The following is a 21,602-nucleotide window of genomic DNA, read 5'->3' on the forward strand; positions in this document are numbered from 1 at the left end:
TATGAATTGTAGTCTAGTGCAGGTATCATGCAGTGTATGAATTGTAGTTTAGGGGAAGCCAATTAATTTACCTGTATGTTTTTGGGGTGTGTGAAGAAACCAAAGTACTTGGAGGAAACTCACGCAGACAATGGGAGAACATACAAACTCCTTGTAGATGTTGACCTGGCTGAGATTCGAACTGGGCACCCAGTACTGCAAGACGAGAGTGCTAACCACTAGACCACCGTGCTGGCCTAAATCGGTTGCTTCCAAATTAGGGTTCGGGGAAAATACAGATGGCAGAGAGTGTTTTATTGCATCATGCATGTGAATGATGCGAGTACCATCCAAATCTCTCTAGCTGTGCCAGAGAGATTTGGATTATCTTAAAATAAGGTTTAGGGTAATAATTTGGTAAATGAGTATTTTTCTGAAACAGCAACAGCAATTCCAAGTTATTGTTAAGCCCCGTCTACATGAGGCGATCCGGCTGCTCGATTAACTGCCGGATCGCCTCTTCCGCATCCCTGCACGTACCTGCCGCGTCACCTCTTGCCCGCGCGTGCGTCGGATTCGATCCGCCCTCGTCCCCGCGCCGCGCCGCTTATCTTCCGCTCGATTCCCTGCCATTGTCCCCTCATGGGGAACGAGCAGGGAATCGGCGGTGGCAAAATCGGACCTGACGGATCTTATCAATCGAGCCACATCAGCGGCTTGATTGATAAGGAACATCGCTCCGTGTAGACGGAGCTTTAAGCATACAGTTAGATTTTATTTCCTTGTCTTCCCTTTAAGAAGAAGGTGATAAGGAAAAATAAGTTTGCAAGGCAAAGTGAGAAATGCTCTTTTAGTAAACCATTCAATAAATGAGTCACATTATAAAGTAGTAGATAGGATAAAAAGAAAAGTCTATCAAGTCTGACCTATTTGAAACCAGATATGTTCCTGCTAGAACTTTTGTTTTATTAGGATGCCTTGTTTTGAGTGGTGGTAAATTCACTTAGGAGTTAATATTAGTTTTTGTGCTGCTTTATGAATAGGGCTGCTGCATTCAGTGAATTCAGATAGGCGCCTCTGGCAAAACAGAGCCTTGACAGTTTAATTAAGCTGTCACCACTCTTTTATGAATAGCGAGTTAGAAAAGAGCACAGAAGAGACAAAACAATCAGTACGCTTTTTTAATACATAGAGTTCTGAGAATATTAACAGAAACTGATATTATTAAAGCCCATGTCCAGGTCTTAAGAAATCACCCCCCAACTTTCCCCCATCCCCTTCCCTCACCACTTAGTAGAGGGGAGGCTTGGCTATTCTAATTACAGGCTTCTCCTTTAGTATAACGTTTGTGTGTGTGTTGGGGGCAGTCTGGGAGGTATGCAGTTAGAATTTTACATGAGGGTGTGTAGGTTATAGATAATAAATATATTCCTGAAAATAGGCTTTGGAATCTTACCTACTGTATATCACAGTGGATAGGCTGACTTTTGGGTGTAAAGTAGGGGTTTGGCATACCTGTGGGGTTATACCGCGGGTCCAAGGCCGGTTTAAGCGGCACAGAGAAGCCACGGCAAAGGTAACCTGGGGGCCCCCTACCACCCCAACAAAGTCAACTCCCTGGACCTCAAAGCTGGCTGCTGACATTTACCCTCCCGGTAGTCTCGAATGCTCCATGGTCAATGGGACCATGCACCATCTGTGGCTGCATTGTAATAATAACCTGTCCTGAAGCTGCTTTGCCCATGACCCGTATTTAGCCCTGCTGCCTGCCTCTTCTCTATGCAGTGCATGTTATGTGTTAATAACCTGCGGCAGGTGGGCCATGGAGAACAGGCAGGCAACGGGAAATAAGACAGAGTATGGGTGGAGTAGCATTCTGGGACAGGTGAGTTGTTAAAATGCAGCCACTGAGCCCCACATCGTGCATGGGCGCCAGTACTTGGGAGCAGTCAGGGGGAACCACATAGGGGATCCAGTGGCATGAAGGGGCCTAGCAGCAGTTGGGGGTCCTGGGGCAATTGCCCTTTTTGCCTTAATGGCAGGTGATGTGTGTGGAGGCCCCGTATGCAGAGTGCAATGCGGGGCATGCTTCATCATGTCATCATCATGCTACCCGTCCTTGCTCTGGCTTGCTTACTCTAGCATTCACAGTAGCTGTGCGAACTGACCACTGGAGCTCCGGTCCTACTGCGGCCACATGACATTGAGCCTGGAGCTCTAGAGGCCAGTTCAAAAGCTGCATGAGACACTAGAGGAAACAAGCAGGATTGAGGAGACATGCTAAATCACACTTATAAGGGCACTCTGTACCCATTGGCACGCTACAAATTGGAATTATGAAAGGGGGGCAATGATGGTACTTTGGGGTGTCTTTGAATAAGTGGGTCATAGCTTTAGACCTACTTTTTACGCCAAAAGTGGGGGGCCGGCATATGCGTATGAGGGCTTATCTGCATGTATACGTTTCTCTGCTCTCATGCAATACGTTTTGTCATACTCTCATACAATAAGAACATTATAGAGCACTTCTTCTACCGTTAGTAGCAGTGATGCATTTTCATTCTCCTATTTTCCATAGACCTGGAAAGGTGTGTACAGTATATTTGTGTATATGTGTGTATATGTGTGTTGGTGGGGAGGAGCAGTCTCTGAATTACTAAATGCCAATTGGAAGGGGACAGCCCAGGTCACAGGCAGTGGTAAAAGGTACACTGCAACAAGTTAATAATTAAAAAGCATTTTTTTTGTACCAAAAATACCCCATACACACACACACACACACACACACACACACACACACACACACACACACACACACACACACACACACACACACACACACATACAGTACACACACACAGTACACACTCATACAGTACACACACACACACACTCACACACACACAGTATACACGCATACAGTACACACACACACACACACACACACACACACACACACACACACACACACACACACACGTACACACACACACACACACACAGTACACACAGTACACACAGTGCACATGCATGCAGTATACACACACACACGCATACAGTACACACACATGCGCACACACACACAGTACACACACATACAGTATACACACACATACAGCACACACACACACAGTACACACGCATACAGTACACACACACACATTACACACACACACTTGCATACAGTACACACACACACATGCATACAGTACACACACACACACACACACACACACACACACACACACACACACACACACACACACACACACACACACACACACACACACACGTGAAAATAACTTTTGAAACTGTCCACAAACTCCAAGACAGCAGGTGAACTGCAAAATGATTATACAGAATTCAAGTGGAACTAAACTTTTAAATTAAATCGTTCCCAGACAAGCAATTCTACGTAGCAGCCGACTGTAAATAAAAAAGAAAGAAATCTGTAGACAAATTTTGAGGCCCAAGCCAGTAAACAGAACTCCCTTTCACTGTCTGCAGCTGTTCTGGGAAAGACTTAGGGGAAAGACAACACAGTAAAAAAATGTATTATTATTATTTTGTATTTATATAGCTCTGACATTTTCTGCAGAGTACACAGTCCTGTTGCTGCAGTCACGCAAAAACAATGCCGGGAAATTTGGGTGCAGGGTGAAGCCCAAAAACTGCTCATCCTGCTCCTGCAAAAGTCCCAGCGGCATTAATTACTATCCCCCCTCCAGGCCACCATGGACTCAGGGGGCATGATGTAATTCGGCTGCTGGCGGCTGAATTACACTTTTTAAAGTAATTTGGGCTCTGACTTTTGACGGTGCCCAAATTACTTTCTGAGCACTGCGATAGACGTAATTCCCATTATGGCCTACAACGGTGCATGGTGTGCCCGAATTTCCCTGCACCATTTTACGCAGTTTCGTTGTCACAAAGTGCATCTCAGAGCAGCGCACAAACATGTGCCTTAGAGCGGAGCACACCATCATAGCTAAAAAACATTTTGTGTGAGTGAGTGAGTGTGTTTATGGGCGTGTGTGTGCGTGTGTGTGTGTGTGTGTGGGGGGGCACAACTACATTTTCTGTATGTTCTTGGGGAGTGGGAAGACACTGGTCTGCACAAAAAAGCCCCTGGGGAGACAAAACAAACTCCATGCAGATACTATCCCATTTCCAGCGCTGCGTAATATGTTGGCGCTTTATAAATACAATAAATAAATAAATAAATAAATGTCAAATTTTCACTAGTAGTCCTAGTGCCACAGAGCAGGAGTGCTATCCAGTATGCCACCATGTTGCCCATAAAGAAATGTAAACAATAGTTGCCCGTAGAGATGACTTGAGAGACTATCATTACTACTATAACATTGTTGCATGCTGGGCTGCTTTCTTTGCATTAAGTTTTATTTTAAGCAGAAGAGTGTTTAAGTAACTTACACTTCAGTTCAATCTTTATGAAGTCTATGCTTCCTCTGTTTTCTACGAATACTCCATCTGGAGCAGAGGTCTTAAAGTAAAAGGAAATATCAGCGCTGGTTTCACCTTGGAAAGTCGAGAAGTGCAGGAAGGAGTTGGGAGCAACAAAGGAGACTGCATTCCAATAGTTTTCTGTAGATTGAGAATAAGAAGAAGATTAATAAGAGCTCAGTGTTGTCATGCAGTCAAGCATACATTTCAAGTTGATGATTATTTCCTGTACACCTTTCAGCTTACCGTGATGTCTCTCCAAAGCTATTAATATTACATTTTCTTCTATATATGACAAAATGTATATGAAACTTCTCCATTCCTAAGCATTTCCACTAAAGGCTAAGTGAATTAATATATCTTCCATGCAGCTGAGCATTCCTGAAAACACACATGTAAACACGTGTATATGGTGTCTTATGTATACGCCAGAAAATATTTGTCCTTGTTACTTATATATCCATGCTAATGTGTTTTGGCAGATGTTTGTGTACCTAGAACACCAATTTCCAGTAGCATTACTATAAAGGAATCCTGAAATGACACAAAATGAAAGTAATAAAGAGACTCCCACTATATATATTCAGTGTAGCCGGCATTTCTGTTGCATGTACGACTTTTGTGTCTCTAGCTATTCATAGACCGCAATAGAAGTTAACAGCCATCGGTGCCGGGGGGTAAATTTGGCTCACGATACTGGCTCTCGACAAAGAGAAAGCCGAGCACATGGCTATCCGATAGCTGAATTTCAATGTGGCACAGCCACTTGGCTATTAAATAGCTGAGTGGTAGGGTAAGTAACAGGTAGCAGGCACAGAGTTAGGTGCAGTATTGAGTTTGGCGACAAATGCTCAGCTATCACATAGCCAAACCTACATTTGACGCTACAGTTCAGTATGGTGCCGGGGGGGGGGGGGAAGCGTTTGGATAGGAGAAAGGGGGGTTAGTGTTAAAAGTGAAGAAGGGAAAGGTTAGGAGTGCAGAGGAAGGTTAGTTTAAAATGTTAAGAAGCAGGAAGTAAACCTAACTTTGACAACATTTGGTGCAAAAAAAAAAGAAAATATGGTAAGGAATGTATGCAATCAGAGATCTAAAATAGATGTATGAGATAATCCAATGAGCACTTCTAACTTTATTGGCTGCATGCTTGTTTTGGGGATGACCATTTCAATACATTTTGTGATTGATTGATCAGTGATCAAATAGTCAAAAGTGACTAAACACTGCACAGATGTATACAATGGTGCTTCTGACTGGTCTTTGGTTCCATACAACTTGATGTGGGTCCCTGAAAAAAATCAATTGGTTGGCTTCACATACAGACATGTACAGGATTGATAACAGATTACCAGCATGCCCAATCTTGCAACAACCAACAAAACAATTGTTAATCACTCATTTCTAATTAGTCTGCAGCTGAATTCACTTCTGACCAACAACCAGTAAGATGATTGGGATTTTAATGTCAGTTGCTCAGGAATGAACATTGGTTTGGACCTCCCCCACTTAACCCTTGTACACGTGCTAGATGGTCCTTGGTGGAGGCAGCCAGTCAGGGCCACCTTTGCCGAGAATCTAGCATTTGTATAGCAACCCCCAACCTCCCAAGAGCTGACCATGGGCAATGTTCTTCCCACTCAACCTGCCCACTCTGTGATGCTTATTGAGTGTTCCTACATTGGCCCTCCTCCTCCCTCCAGCATAGCTAGTCTCAGATCCTGAACTAGCCCTGAGCTAGCCTCAAGTTCTGATCTCTTTGTGGTGACAGGCCTTATACTTGTGTATAAAGCATAAAGCACACCTGTAACTTAAGAAAAAAAGATATATAGTTACGTCAGTAGGGGGAAGCCTCTGGTTGCACTATGTAAAGGCAAATCAGCACTGCACAGGTGCCAGTGGGATCGTACGTGGAGGGGAGCACGGCCACCAGCAATTGCAACATAAAAGTCAAAGAAAGTTTAGAGGGTCTCAGTGCGATGCAGAAGGGGCATAGAGAGACCGGGAAAGCCTCTGGACCATCCAGAGGCTCCTCCTTACTGAGGGAAGCATCTAGCTTTTATTTCCTGCAGGTTACATGTACCCTTTAAGTAGTTAATCCATAGGATAAGCATGAATGAACTAGGAAGCTCTAGTGACGTTTACAATGAAAACAAACAAACAACCAAACAAACAAACTCAGAACACTTTTATCGCGCTTTTCTCCTGGCGGACTCAAAGCGCCAGAGCTGCTGCCAGTAGGACGCGCTCTATAGGCAGTAGCAGTGTTAGGGAGACTTGCCAAAGGTCTCCTACTGAATAGGTGCTGGCTTATTGAACAGGCAGAGCCGAGATTTGAACCCTGGTCTCCTGTGTCAGAGGCAGAGCCCTTAACCATTACTCCATTCAGCCACTTCGTACTCCATTCAACCATGATTGGCTCACTTTAACTGTTGACAAGTTCCAAATGTAATAAGGTTATTTCATTTTTTAATTATTTTCCTACAATTTCTAATAGCAAAAGAAAATAACAAACACACCAACACAAATCTCGAAATTTTTACTTCTTTGCTGTAAGCTACAGAAGTTTAATTTTAGTCTACAGCACCAACAAATCATTTGCCAGCATTTCAGAGGAAGGTGTGTCGGTAAAATAAATTGTAGATGAGAGCGCTGCGATGGGGCTGTGCCATAACTCTTCATTTAGAACCTTGGACTGTGTTTAGCACCCATGAAGTGTGCAAAGAATCTTTTATATCACTGCAAACCAACTGTTTTCATCTGTCCCTCTAAAATGCAGAAGTGAAATGGATAAAAAGCTCATTTTTATGTCATTTGTATTTTATGTTGACCTAGCTTGGAAGAAAATATCAATTTGATGCAGAAGCTTTAAATCAGCGAAACTTTATCATAAAGTCAAGCAGAGATAGATAGTGAGACTTGTTTTCATCTCCAGTTTTATGAAACTTTAAAATCTGTTTTTAAAAGCCCTTGTTTCTTTTCCTAAATAAAAACGCCAATGGTGTGTCTACTAATATCACAAGCAAGGTTATTGTGCGACAAAAAAGACAGATCGTTTCTCCAGCACTTAAAGGGTGAAATAAATTGACTTTGGTTCTCTTTGTAAAATGATAAAACCACTGACTTGTAGGTTTATAGCATGATTACACCAATTACACAATAAGAAAAGCAGGTCTATGATCTTGCCAATTGCTTAAAAGGCAACATACAACAATAGAAAAAAAAATAGAAAAAATGCATACCGGTATACTGTTTTTATTGTATCTGCTGATTGTAAACAGGTATGATGTTATGAGCCATATGCTCTGAAATACTTCAATCAATAGGATACAAATACAAAACTACTGCCACTGTTGCTATTCTTGCCCCTATCCCTAAATAATAATTGCTTTTTAAATTGCTGTAGTTTTTTTGAAACTCAATCTGTGCTTAATAAGTTAAAGTTTCAATGGTAAGCTGGGACAGTGAGCTTCTGTTGTAATGGTAATAGCGGGAGTCAGATCAAATCCAGAGATATCCCCACTGGAAGAAGAGATGTAAGAAATCATGCACAATTTATTGTAATATGAAATGTTAGGAATAAAATTGTACAAATCTACTCTTCAAGAACATAATAGGAAACGTTCTGTTTGTTGACACGCTCAGTTTCATTAGGGCTAACAACAATAAGGGATCAGCTTGAATCTTTGCCTGACTCTATTTTTACGTGAATATAATTTATTTTTAGCAAGATACACAGGGACAATATGCAATTCACTTTTTTACCTCAGTTTTCTCCCAGGAGATAATTTTTCATTTTCAATTTAAAATAACTTTTTAGCACTTTGCAATGGAAAAAGTATAACAAAAATAGGTAAAAAGTACTATCAAAGTTATTTTGAGTATTTGTTTGCTTGCTGGTGGTTTAAACTGCATTTTATTGACAAGTTTAAAAACATCACCAAGAAGAAAACGCAGGTGAAAAAGTGAATTGCATATGGGCCATTTTCTTGAAAATAAGAACTTTCCTGGGAGTGCATTTTCTCATGGCCCTTGACTTAAATGCATTAGGTTAAAAGGTGTTTTTAAACGTATGCCCATTCATTTTCACATATATTCGTATCTGTGCAAAAACGTGTTTTCTCGTGCCCATAGACTTCGGAGCATTTAGCGCAATTGACTTTCTTGTGTTAGTATATTTTCACAAATTATTTCTCCTCTGTGTGAAAATCTCTACGAATACTTTCATCTGTGCCAAAATGATGGCATAACAAAAATGGCCATATTTGCTCAAAACTAACAGAAATCATGCTGCTTTAACATTGTTTATTATCATTGTGCCATTTCTAACTGTATTTGTTATCACTGACTAAGGGAGTAAGCAACTCATTTTTCATGTTGCTGATATAAATGACTATGCTGCAAACTACAGGTATAACCTATTTCGAATAGCAAAACATCCCAGCACTTTCATACTGTACAGCATATGGACATTTTCCTGCTCAACTGGCCACCCTATAAATAAATAGGATTAATTCAGTAATAATTCTAGAGCCTGCTGCAAATCATAGTTGGCAGATGAAGCTGAAACACAAAGAAACCCACTTGCTGTAGAGAAAAATAGCACAATTCCAGGAAGCAAATAATATAGAATTGATACATTGTGTGTTTTATTGTCTGACTTCAGCTGTATATCGAAAGAAAGCTACGTTGCTGCAGACATTATACTCCATATACATCTAAAGAATGTCTTTATTCAAGCCACTACTCAGGTACAAGAATGTGTTGATGTGATTATTGAAAATAACATATTTGGATACAATATGTACAAGAAAAACATGGATGAAGTTAAAAGCTTTCTGCGGAACATTCGAGTAAGTGTATTGTGATGCATATCCGTAAATTAAATAACATATTAAAAAAAAGTCTTTCACGTGTAGAATAATTTCCATAAAGACGAATATGGTGTAAATAGCCATGCATATATATTACAAAATTATTTCTGTAAAAAATAATATTATTTAGATACAAAGATCATTTTTCTGAGATTTTTAGAAGTAAAGAGTTCCATATTGGTAGAAACTAGTGATGACTGATTCTCAGAATTCGAGGCATTAGATGTACCCAATTCTCCTTACATGCATGAAGCCAGCATTTTTAGAAGGTCTATATAGTGGATTCAAAAATGAGACAAAAAGTGAATGCATATTGTCCAGAGCAATGATAAGCATATTAAGTTGTAAAGTAGGATCTGCCAAGGCCCAAAAAGGGCCAAGCAGTGTGTGTACATTTGCGGCTCTACCACCATAAGAGCTGCCATATTGTTTTTCCCCAGAGTTTAAGTATGATTTGTTAATGATGAGCACTGATCAAGCCTCTATTCTCCTTCCTCTACATGCATAATTTGCATGTTAAAATTAGCATCATTGTACCGACATGCTTCTCTGATGATGATATTGAGCTTTATTGTCTAGGCAAATAGAATGCTGATTTTTACTAATAAAAATGCTGCTTCTTGCCAAAATAATTTTGGTAGCTTATCGGCCCCTTACTAAATTCACTTTATCTCCTAAGTTTTCTTCTAGGACATGATTTTTAATCTGCTGTTTAAAATAACGTTTCAGCACTTTGCAATTGAAAAAGTACCAAAATGTAGGTGAGAAAGTAGTGTCAGAATTATTCTGAGTATATTCTTGCTTGCTGGTGGCATAAAAGGTATTTTACTGATAAGGGCCAATATGCAATTCACTTTTTCTCCTGGGTGATATTTTTAAACTTGTCAATAAAATGCTTTTTAAGCAATCAGAAAGCAAGAAAATACTCAAAATAAATTTGATAGTACTTTTTCACCAACTTTTGGCTACTTTTTCAGTTGTAAAATGCTGAAAAATTAGTTTAAAAAGAAGATGATAATTATCTCCTAGGAGATAACTTAGGTGAAAAAGTGAATTGCATATGGGCCAAGGTGAAGACAACAGTTTAGACATTTTGGGCCATATGCAATTCACTTCTTCACCTGAGTTTTCTCCTAGGAGATAATTTTTCATCCTCAAATTATAACAACTTTATAGGATTTTGCAATGGAAAAGTACCAAAAAGTAGGTGAAAAGGTACTATAAAGATTATTTTAAGTATTTATTTGCTTGTTGGTGGTTTAAAATGCATTTTATTGACAAGTTTGAAAATTTCACCTAGAAGAAAACTCAGGTGAAAAAGAAAATTGCATATGGGCCTATGACTGATGTAAGACAGGCTCACTTCAATCATGAGATGTAATTCTGTACACAAAGCTGTGTTCTTCAATAAACCACTCTCTGAAATACTTAAAGGAGCACTATGACAAAAATTGTAAAATTTAAAGTATGTGCAAACATATACAAATAAGAAGAACGTTTTTTCAGAGTAAAATGAACCATAAATTACTTTTCTCCTATGTTGCTGTCACTTACAGTAGGTAGTAGAAATCTGACAGAAGCAACAGGGTTTTGACTAGTTCATCTCTACATAGTAGGTTCTCAGGGATTTATTTATTTTTGAAAGAACTTAGTGAATGGCAGTTGCTTTGTCCAACTGCCAAAAAACTGTGTAGCGAGCAGGGAAGCTGGCCAGCATCATTGTTTAAATCCTTTTCAGGGAATATCCTTATAAAGAATAAAAGCCTTGCTGAGAATCCTCTATGAAGAGATGGACTAGTCCAAAACCTGTCGCATCTGTCAGATTTCTACTACCTACTGTAAGTGACAGCAAAATAGGAGAAAAGTAATTTATGGCTCATTTTACTCTGGAAAAAACGTACCTCTTATTTGTCTTGTTTGCACTTATTTTACATTTTACAATTTTTCGCCATAGTGCTCCTTTAATATTATAGAACAGGTTACAGTTGTCTTTATATAGAAGTGGAATTCAACCTCCTGAGGACCTTAAGCTGAGTAGTCAAAACCTGATGGGTCCCACAACTTCTCCTTGACAACAAGCGTGCAGCGATTCTTCTTCCTGCTCGCAACGTCACGTGATGTTACACGACTGCACACGAAGGGTGCGAATGGGAAGTCAAACGATCGGTATACTGTGAGCTGAGTTGTCTGGAATCTTAAAGATCCGATCCACCGTGACAGTTGTTATCCGCTTGTGCATTGCTAAATGTCGTTCACGTGACCACACACCTGCACCCACATCGGGAGATTGTTAAAACTACCACTTATCGCTCAAAAAAAAAATCGCAGGTCATCTGAAAAAAGTGTGTACTGGCCTTCAGAGATAGTGTGAATTTTTTCCTCTACAGCTGGAGCACGTGGACATGGGATTCTCCTCTTCAGTACCAGCCATTCTATCTGAGGTCCTGATACCTTGGCATAGACCCCACCCTCATTGAAATCTATTTAAATAAGATGAAACCTAACATTCTGAGCCAAGCCCTTTTCTAAAAGGAAGTGCAGGGGAAAAACGGAGTTGCACTACTGATATGTGACACAGTGCTATGCAGGAGAGAAGAAGGATTATGCCAGCCAGATTGCAGTGGGCTAAAGCAGGAGAAAACATATTTAGTGATCTTTCTAGTTTTGAACACGGGTATCTTTCAAGTGTAATAGGTGGCGGCGAGTGCAGTGGTGAAATGTTATAAATTTGAGATCAAATTTAAATATAAACACAATGCCAAATGAGTAAAATTTTGTACAAGTAAGGAAACTTTACCTTTGTGATTGGTACTGATGTTCTTTTTGCTTTCAGGCATAGACATCTCCCATACTAAATTTTATTTGGAAAGTGAAAGTTTCAAACTTAGGTACCAAATATTGATGGCTGACTTATAATACCTATATGCTACAAACAGAAAGTTTACCCAAGAATGACCGAATGGTTGAGGTTAATAAATAATATTCAGGAAATGGTAGAAATTATATTAAAAGCACAATATAGGATAGCAAACACACACACATACGAAATTCAGTGAAAGACAAAAAAATGACCTGAGTGATGATTTAGGAGAATGGAAATTCTCCATTGTTCCAGAGAGAGGAAACCATGGATATGAATAGATGTGAGATTACCATGAGGGTGTCCTTTGAAGACATGACAGAAACAAAGAGGCTTGACTTTTGACTCAGAGAAGTGCACGGTGAGAGAGCATGGGTCTATTCTATATTCTCTTTTGTTCTTATTATTTCTGTGTTTTATTGTTTTTGTTTTATTTTCTCAAATTTCTCCTCTCAACTGAATCAAACACTGGGTGGTAAATTTAGATGTTTCACAGAATAGGGCAATTAGGGTTCACAGATATACTAAAAGAGGATGGAGATGCAATGTACTCAACATCCAGAGACAATTACACAAGATTACAGAAGTCTTCTATCTTCTCAGATAGCCGTAAGTCAAAGCAGAACTCATTATTCTTAGACAAAGAAAAATAGTGTTGTTTATGTGGCTTTCAAGCATACAGTGTATGTATTGAATAAAGTGCAAACTCCTACTCATTCAAAGTATTCAGATATAAGTGTATGCTATGATATATTGAAGACCCTTACAAAAATATTTACAAACAAAATGGCAAATTATACATTTGTATAAAAACAAAATCTAAAAGAAAGAAAGAAAAAAACCTAAAGTAACCAGAATAATTACTTTCCCTGTAAAGGTATCTTAGGACATTATCAACATAGAAAACAGTCTACATGCATTTCTTTGTTTTTGTGGCTAATTTTACATTTTTAAATGGCTGCTGTTCAATGTTCTATTTTTATAGACGGAAACGCTTTGTGCAGCCTACACTGTATAATAGAAACTTCACAGTTTTGAAATGTTTAATATTTGCTGGATTTTAGAAGCATTTGTCAAAATTATTAAAGAGAATCTATACTGTCCGATTTGTACAATAAAAAAACATACCAATCAAGTCACTGTGATCTCCTGGATTCCTATTTGCCGTTTCCGCCCCTCCCCGCCGCAATCCTGGCTTTTAATCGATAGTTTTAGACAGTGTTTACAAACAAAAAACATGGCCGCTAACCAGGAAGTGATGTATGTATATATATATATATATATATATATATATATATATATATATATATATATATATATATATATATATATATCATGTTACAGTATACTACAAGTTTTTATTACCAGCAAATTATCTGCACTCCTGTCAGGGATTCTCACAGTTTCTCAGCATGACAAGCTGAAACAGAGAGCAGAGGCCTGTCTGTGAAAGAAAAACACAGACACAGAGCCTGCAGAGGGCATGCATAACTTCTCCCCATCATAGCAGAGGCAGCATTCCTCTCTGTGTCGACAAAGCCTGACAAAGGAAAGAAGATTAGCAACTAGAAAAGGCTGCAGTAATCCAGAGCACATTAGAACAGGTATAGGAACTTATATGATAGAAGAAATAAGGCTGAAAATGTTGTTACAGAGTCTCTTTAATATTTATAAAACTGACACAGGCAAAGCTATAGTGAAACACTGCATAAGACATATTTTCCAGTATTACAATAAAACACTAATAGCTTTTGTAGTATAAGGTTTCCAAAAATAAAGCCCAGAATTTTCTTTTTAAAACCCCTATAATGCATCATATCAGTACAGTATAATGGACATAGCCATGCTAATTACTATTATTATTTATAAAGTGCAAACATATTAAAGGGAACCAGAGGCCCCAGAAAGAAGATTTTATACATACCTGGGGCTTCGGGCTTCCTCCAGCCCTATACGCACGGATCGCTCCCACGCCACCCTCCTCCGCTTCCTGTATCCGGCGGTACCGGGTCCCGTAGTTTTGGCCAGTCGGCGGCAGCACGCGGACAATTGTCCGCATCACAGGGGCTCCCAGCATAACAGTAAGTGTGTAGCTGCATACTGCGCAGCCGCACTCGTAAGGGTAGGGAGGGAGCCCCTGCTCATGCGGACATTTGGCCGCGTCCGCCGGAAGTGACGGGACCCGGTACCGGCGATCCAGGAAGCGGAGGATGGCGGCGTGGGAGCGATGCAGGCTTATGGGGCTGGAAGAAGCCCCAGGTATGTATAAAATCTTTTTTTCTTTTTGGGATTCCGGCATCTCTGGTTCCCTTTAAAGCTAATGGGAATCCATGATTAAGTAAAAAAAGTCAGATACTCACCTAAGGAGAGGGAAGGCTCTGGTCCTAATGAGCCTTCCCTCTCCGGGTGCCCTCGGTGCTGCGCCGGCTCCCCCATTCAATTCCCCCGCCGCGGGGACTTTGGAAGTCTTTGGGAGCCGAGTCCTCCCGAAAACAGGCGGCTCCATACTGCACACGCGCGAGTGTGTCATAGAGGGCGCTCGCGCGTGCGCAGTGTAGAGTGGCCCGTCCCGAAGCATTTCCGAAACCTCCCTTTGGCGGAGGAACAGCGGTATTTGACCGAAACGGTCTAATACCGCTACCGTGGAGCAAGCACAACAGCGGGGACCGGGAGAGGAGAGGGAAAGCTCTATGGGACCCAGAGCCTCCCTCTCCTTAGGTGAGTATCTGACTTTTTTTATTAATAAATGGGTTCCCATTCACTTTAAGCAGGAATGCTTTAATAAATGGGCGATCATTATTTTTTGCTTTTCTTGCACAGGCATCGATCTAAACACACTACTTTATAGCTCACTTATAACTCTTGACTACAAAGAATCATTAATCCAATTTACATATACAATAATAAATAAATTGATGCATGCTCAAAAAAAATTCACATTACCTAATGATTCACGGCTGCTTTTTATCTGTGTTTCAAGACAGCAGGTATTAACTCATAATGTACATGTGAGCTTTGATTTTGTAATATACCGTAAATGAATCTCTGTCCAGCAAGGATTTACCAGCTGGTATTCTTGTTTACAGAAAATAGGTGCGAAAACAATATGCTGGGTCTCTCCATCACAGTGGTACCAGCTCGTGTTGCAGAGGCTGGTAACAAGAAAAGCGAAACTCAGTGATTGTGCAGTCATCCCTAGCTCTACTTAACAGCCTGCTATGTCTGTCAGTAGTTCGGAGGATCCCTATTCAGCAAATTGTTAAACCACCACTATTGTTGGGCACACTAGCTTTTTAAACTCCCCCTGGCCAGCTGGAGGTGTCTAGTAATGATGAGTGGTGTTTTATGGTGGTATCTGATTGTTCTGATAATAGAAATTACAACGACTGTTGGAGCTTGAGGGAGTAGGATGATGAATCTTTGCAATTGGCATACACAAGACTTCTACCAACATACAGTAAATGGTAGTACATTGTAAATGAAAAATACTTCAATCAAAATGATAGAAAACTTCAAGCAAGCTGAAAGAACACATTTAGCAACACTGAAGAGTTGCTTACTTTCTTATCACGACACAGAGACTTCACTCCAAATTCAAACATTTGTATAGCGCTTTTCTCCTGTTGTACTCAAAGCGCTCAAGAGCTGCAGCCACTGGGACGTGCTCAAGAGGCCACCCTGCAGTGTTAGGGAGTCTTGCCTTGAACTCCTTACTGAATAGGTACTGACCTAGCCAGGATTCGAGCCCTGGTCTCCCATGTCAAAGGCGGTGCCCTTCACCAGTACACTATCCAGCCACACTATCCAGCCAGTCAAGATGGGGTGCTGGAGAAGAGGTCAAAAAACTTCAGTCAATATATAGAAGAAGTACAATATTACAACACTTGATATAGTGCTTTTACTATTTTGTAAATTTATGATATTAGGCAGGACCGGATTGCTTGTCTGGTATCTGTTTTTTAAGTGACTGGATAACACGATAACACCATAACCACCATTCCCTCATTGGACAATCCCACTGGGGCACAGAGGTGATATATGGACACCAGCACCCCAACTTTAGTTGGACGGTGTCTTTGGTAGGGGAGTATTCATCCCCAGTGTAAGGCGCCCTTTATAGCTGACAGGCTGTGAGAAAAAGTGGGCTATACTACATTTGGTGAGGAACCTCACACTTTTTTTTCTTTTTAGAAAATACTTAACTTTGTGCAGCAAAAAGCTGCATAGAATATTCAGTGCCCCATACAGCCGTTAAGTGATTTTTGAGTGGACAGTCTCAAGGTATCAGGACCTCAGAGAGAATGGCTGGTACTGAAGAGGAGAATCCAATGTCCATGGGCTGCAGCTGTAGAGGAAAAAATTCACACTATCTCGAAGGCCAGTGTACACTTTTTTCAGATGACCTGCGATTTTTTTTGAGCGACAAGTGGTAGTTTCCGCAATCTCACGATGTGGGTGCAGGTGTGTGATCACGTGAATAACATTTAGCAACCCACAAGCTGCCTCAGATAAAAACTGGTGAAGGGAATTTGTTGGCACCCACTCAAATTTAAGATAAATTTTATGTTAGCAGTAGTGAATCAGTGAGGTATGTTACCTGTGCTAATTAATGGGCAGTGGGCCAATGGGCTGTACATTAAAACAATATCCTAGTGGGTTTTGGTCTGGTATAAATTACCTGGTTCCTCTACTGGTACGGCCCACCAGTCAGCAATGCTTCATCTAACAATGGAGGAACACATCACTATGTTGCTTATGAGCCCTACATAAGAAACTAGCTCATATAAAGTACCTTACAACTCACTCCCTGCCACATACTGTCTCTAGCTTGGGAATGACACATTTGCCATAGGCTATAGTTTGTATAACTGGAACTGTCTTTGAAGGAAAATTGCTGTGTTCCAACCAGCATGTCCTGCAGCCACTAGGCCACTTGTTTACTCAACTACTTTGTCTGATCTTGTTGAATTATGGACTGATGAAGAGGCGGAGCCAGGAAATGACTGGTTACAATATTTGCCAGAAACGGACATTCGACATACAGCTTTTAAACCCAAATCTGTTTTTTTCCCCCACATATTGTAAAGGTCAATACATAAATAGTTTCTACCAAGTAGTATCCCAACAATTCAAATCTTTATGCAGAGATGGTGGGCAGAAAAAACACCACAATCTCAGTAAGAGTGAACAAGAAGCACTCAGAAATCTGACAGAAAACAAGCAAGTGGTTATCAAACAGGCTGACAAAGGGGTGGGATAGTCCTGATGGACAAGGAGAGGTACATAGAGGAGGGGTCGAGATTACTATCTGACCCCTCCACTTATCGCGTACTCTCACGTGATCCAATGGACAAATTCCAAATAGAGCTAACTAAGATTGTCTCTGCAGCTTTTGCAAAGAAACTTATAAATGAAGATGAAGACATTCCTAGTTGCCCCTCATCCCATAGTGCCTTACTTTTACCATATCCCAAAGGTCCACAAGAATCCGGATAACCCACCAGGGAGACCTATTGTAGCTGGGATGGATGGTCTATTGGCCAATGTCTCGTCTTATATAGACCACTTCGTAAAACCCCTAGTCATTCAGACCGAGGCTTACACTAGGGATTCATCCAACGTATTAGAGACTTTATATATATATCTTTTGATACATTTTTATATAATTCTTGTATGTATATTCATGCTATATTAACTTATTATTATATTATCTTTTATTTTTATATATTCATTTTATTGTTGGTGTGCGCTCCAGTCCCTTCCAGTGCTGTTATGTTATGTACTGAGAGTGAGGCTTGGACTCGGCGATGCGCCGGAAGGGGGATGCGCGTCTATGATGCGCTGCCCAGTCCGGCGGGGGGTGTGGCCATGCCCCCCGATCGTCCCGGCTTACGGAAATGGTTTTTAAGGAACTGCGTCAGCGGTTCACACTGTCGTCGATGAAGGACGGAAGTCCGATACGCGTCAGACAGTTTCTGAGCCCAGCCTCGCTCAGTGGACAGCAGTATTCTTGGGGTAAGCGGATCCATCAGACGGTGCTGTATAGTTCATTACACAAGAGTTGCCAGCTATTTGTACATGTATGTATTTCACTAGCAGCTTATCCGGATTTGTACTTAATTGATGTGACTGCCTCCCTTGATGTATGCGAATTATTTGTATTTATTTCACAGTATTGGATATATTGTCTGCTGTGCGTAGAGGGTTGGGCTCTGATCTTTTTAATTGTTTTTATGTGCATTCCTTAAATAAAGTTTATTATTTATCTTGCATGGAGTTGCACCTATTTTTGTTATTTGGTTCAGTATGGACTTCTGTTTGGTATTTTAGAGACTTTGTCCCACTACACATGGGTGGAAGGGTATCTATGGGTAACTCTGGACGTATCTTCATTATACACATGTATCCCCCATGACAAAGGTATTGAGGCCACAAGCCACTTTTTAGCCAATGACAATGTTCTCTCCTGAACAAGCCAATTTCATCTTGGAATTACTAAAGTTTTCTCTGAGCCATAATTATTTCACCTTCATGGATCAATTTTACCTGCAGGTTTGCGGGACAAGTATGGGGGCAAGATTTGCCCCTAGTTTCGCAAATCTATATATGGAACAATGGGAAAATAACTGTATTTGGACATCTAACCCATTTAAAGAACATCTCGTCATGTACACCCGTTACATTGATGATATTTTGATTATATGGGATGGGGGCGTTGATAGATTCACACAATTCCTCAATTTTTGTAACAATAACCAATTTGGGCTGGAGTTTACCCATACCGTGAACAGCGAAAGCATTGTGTTTTTGGATCTGGAGTTATTTGCTGATGGGGAGGGTAAAATTTGCTCGAAGACACATTTTAAGCCCACCGCAGGGAATTCATATTTACATGCATCCAGCTGTCACCATCCCGGCTGGATCAGAAACATCCCAATAAGCCAATTTTGTTGGCTTCAACGGAAATTGCACCAGAGACACAGACTTTGAGACACAAGGGGATATTTTAGCTGCCAAATTTCTTGAAAAGGGCTATGATAAAAAAAATGGTGACAAAGGCCATAGAAGAATTTAAACAACATAACCGGGAAGGCAAAGATTCCCCTAAAAAGACCACCAGCACTGAAAACACCTCTACATTTATCACCACTTATAATGAGGGTGCAAAACGCATAAAAAAAATAATGAAGAGAAATTGGTCTATAATCATGCAGGATCCGCTCCTGAGGGAGGCATTGCCTGGTGAACCAGGGGTAGTATTCAAGAAAGCGATGTGCTTGAAAAATAGAATTGCACCAAGTAATATCAGGCCTGAGAAAAAAGTTCAGCCCCAATTTTTCCCCACACTGAAAGGCAACTTTAGGTGCAATGTGAAAAGGTGCGGATGTTGCAAGTTTATGAGGCACAGAACGCATGAAATCAGAGATGGGAATGACGAAACTGTCAAATTAAAGGATTTCATTAACTGTGCAAGCAACTTTGTTGTATATCTGCTCGCCTGTGGCTGTCCCAGGGTGTATATTGGTAGAACTACCAGGCCTCTGAGACAGAGACTAGGCGAGCACAAGCGGAATATTATGGATTAAACCGATTGTCACAGTGTCCCAAGACATTTTAAAAAGTATCATGGGGGGAGTACAGACACTCTGAGTATAATGGGATTGGAAGTTATCCCTAAAAGTATCCATAAAGGAATTAGATATAAGAAACTCCGTGAAAGAGAATCCTATTGGATATTTAGATTTAATGCTCTAGCGCCCAACGGTCTAAATGAAAGTTTAGAATCTGCCACTTTTTTGTAAAATAGATAGTTTATCCAGAATCATTCCAACACTGTTCAGCTTTGACAAATATGTAATGTAACATATGAATTCATGCATTTTTCATGCATTTGTTTATTACCCTCCTATACACCCGAGAGGTGCCAATCATTGGGACTTATGTTTTTATCATGTCTATCCTTTTTTATATTCATTTTTATTATCATCATTATTATTAATATTTCCATCATGTTTATCTATATCTGTAAATGTTGTGCCCTACAAGGAGATATGATAATCCTTCATAAATTGTAACGTCCAGATAAAGGAGGCCAGTATCAGGAATGTATATGTCCTTACTAATTTTTCATTTCCAAAACAAATAGGGGTTGCTAGTCAACCTCGGAAGTCCGTATGTTCACCTTTTTTCCTTTCCCCGCTATAGACGAGACAAGCAGGCACTAGTTGCTATGCAACTAGGAATGCCAAACACATTAACATACGCCAGTAGTTTCCTAGCCCACTAACTGGGCAGTACAGAGAGGCCACCTCCGACCCCAGCCATAGAGACAATGGCATAAAACTATGAAGCACTTCCGCCCACATCCCAGGCAATACGGAAACGTCACTTCCGCCCACAGCCTCCCGGATAGTGACGTCCATCCAGGAAGTGCAGTTTGTATAGTCGGCTCATCAGAGCCCACACAGCGAGCGGTTTCCCATCTCCTGACAGCGCTGAAGCACAGGCTGTCGCCAGAGGAATACATTCCTTTTTTAAAAAAAGTAAGTTTTGATATAATTTTAACATCTTTGGATAGAGGATGGTATGTTGCAATGGAGGTCATAGGTGTGTGTATGTAGCAAGAGTCAATTGGGGCATAACGATCGCTCCCACCAGATAAACTCCACCCCCTATTAAGCAATTGACCACAAAATTAGGTCTATTTAAGCAGTGCACCAGCTTGTAGCATCATCTGATGAAGGCATAGGCACGCCGAAACGCGTCATGATGCTACAGGCACTAAATTTGAGGTCCTGATCCCACCCCACCCCCTGGTCTGATATCCAACTTGACATCCCTGCTACTGGCCACAGCAACTGGGAATTGGAGGAAGGAGAGGGAGAAAGGGAATCCTCACAGCCCAGATGTTGGGCGATATGCTTTTATAGCATTTACATCCTGTAAGTGCAATTTTATTCCTTTTTTAACAGTAATAAAACGGTAATGCACCATAGAGCGCTCCTTTTTTATCTTGTTTTGCACTTGTTTACTCAAGTCTGCTAAATTCCTTCTGCAGAATTTGCTGTTGGAAGATAGACTTGTTATGCTGAACAGGCATCCAGTCTCCAAGTGACGACTTGTAATGGAAGTGAGAGCAAGCTAATATGAAGACCTGCTAAGGTAGCCAACAGAGAATGCAAGGTTAAAGCGGAGGGATCTCTACACAAAATGTAAAAATCCAGATTACAGCTGTAATTTGGGCCACATGGAGAATAAGGAATTAACTCTCTCATCTTGCAATGCCAAAGGTTCAGATTTTTATTTCAGCCAGGACACTGTATGGTGTTTACATTTACTTCTCATATTTGTGGGAGGTTTCCTCTGGGTGCCCTTCCAACTCAAAAATACACAAATAGGTTAATCGGATTTTCTCTGTAATGTGTACC

The 21,602-nt window shown here is 40.6% G+C and overlaps 1 protein-coding gene across 10 annotated transcripts in view; it reads right to left on the reverse strand.

Moving 5' to 3' along the window:
- CNTNAP2 (contactin associated protein 2) overlaps positions 1-21,602 on the reverse strand; it is a 2,604,396-nt gene that overhangs the window by 228,610 nt on the left and 2,354,184 nt on the right. For all 10 annotated transcript variants that reach the window (XM_068236339.1, XM_068236338.1, XM_068236337.1 and 7 more), the window contains one exon: positions 4,414-4,584. In XM_068236339.1, coding sequence (XP_068092440.1) covers positions 4,414-4,584 — 171 coding nt within the window. The remainder of the gene's footprint in view (positions 1-4,413; positions 4,585-21,602) is intronic.

The sequence above is a fragment of the Hyperolius riggenbachi genome, chromosome 5, assembly GCF_040937935.1.
Source record: "Hyperolius riggenbachi isolate aHypRig1 chromosome 5, aHypRig1.pri, whole genome shotgun sequence".
Taxonomy (NCBI): Eukaryota; Metazoa; Chordata; class Amphibia; order Anura; family Hyperoliidae; genus Hyperolius; species Hyperolius riggenbachi.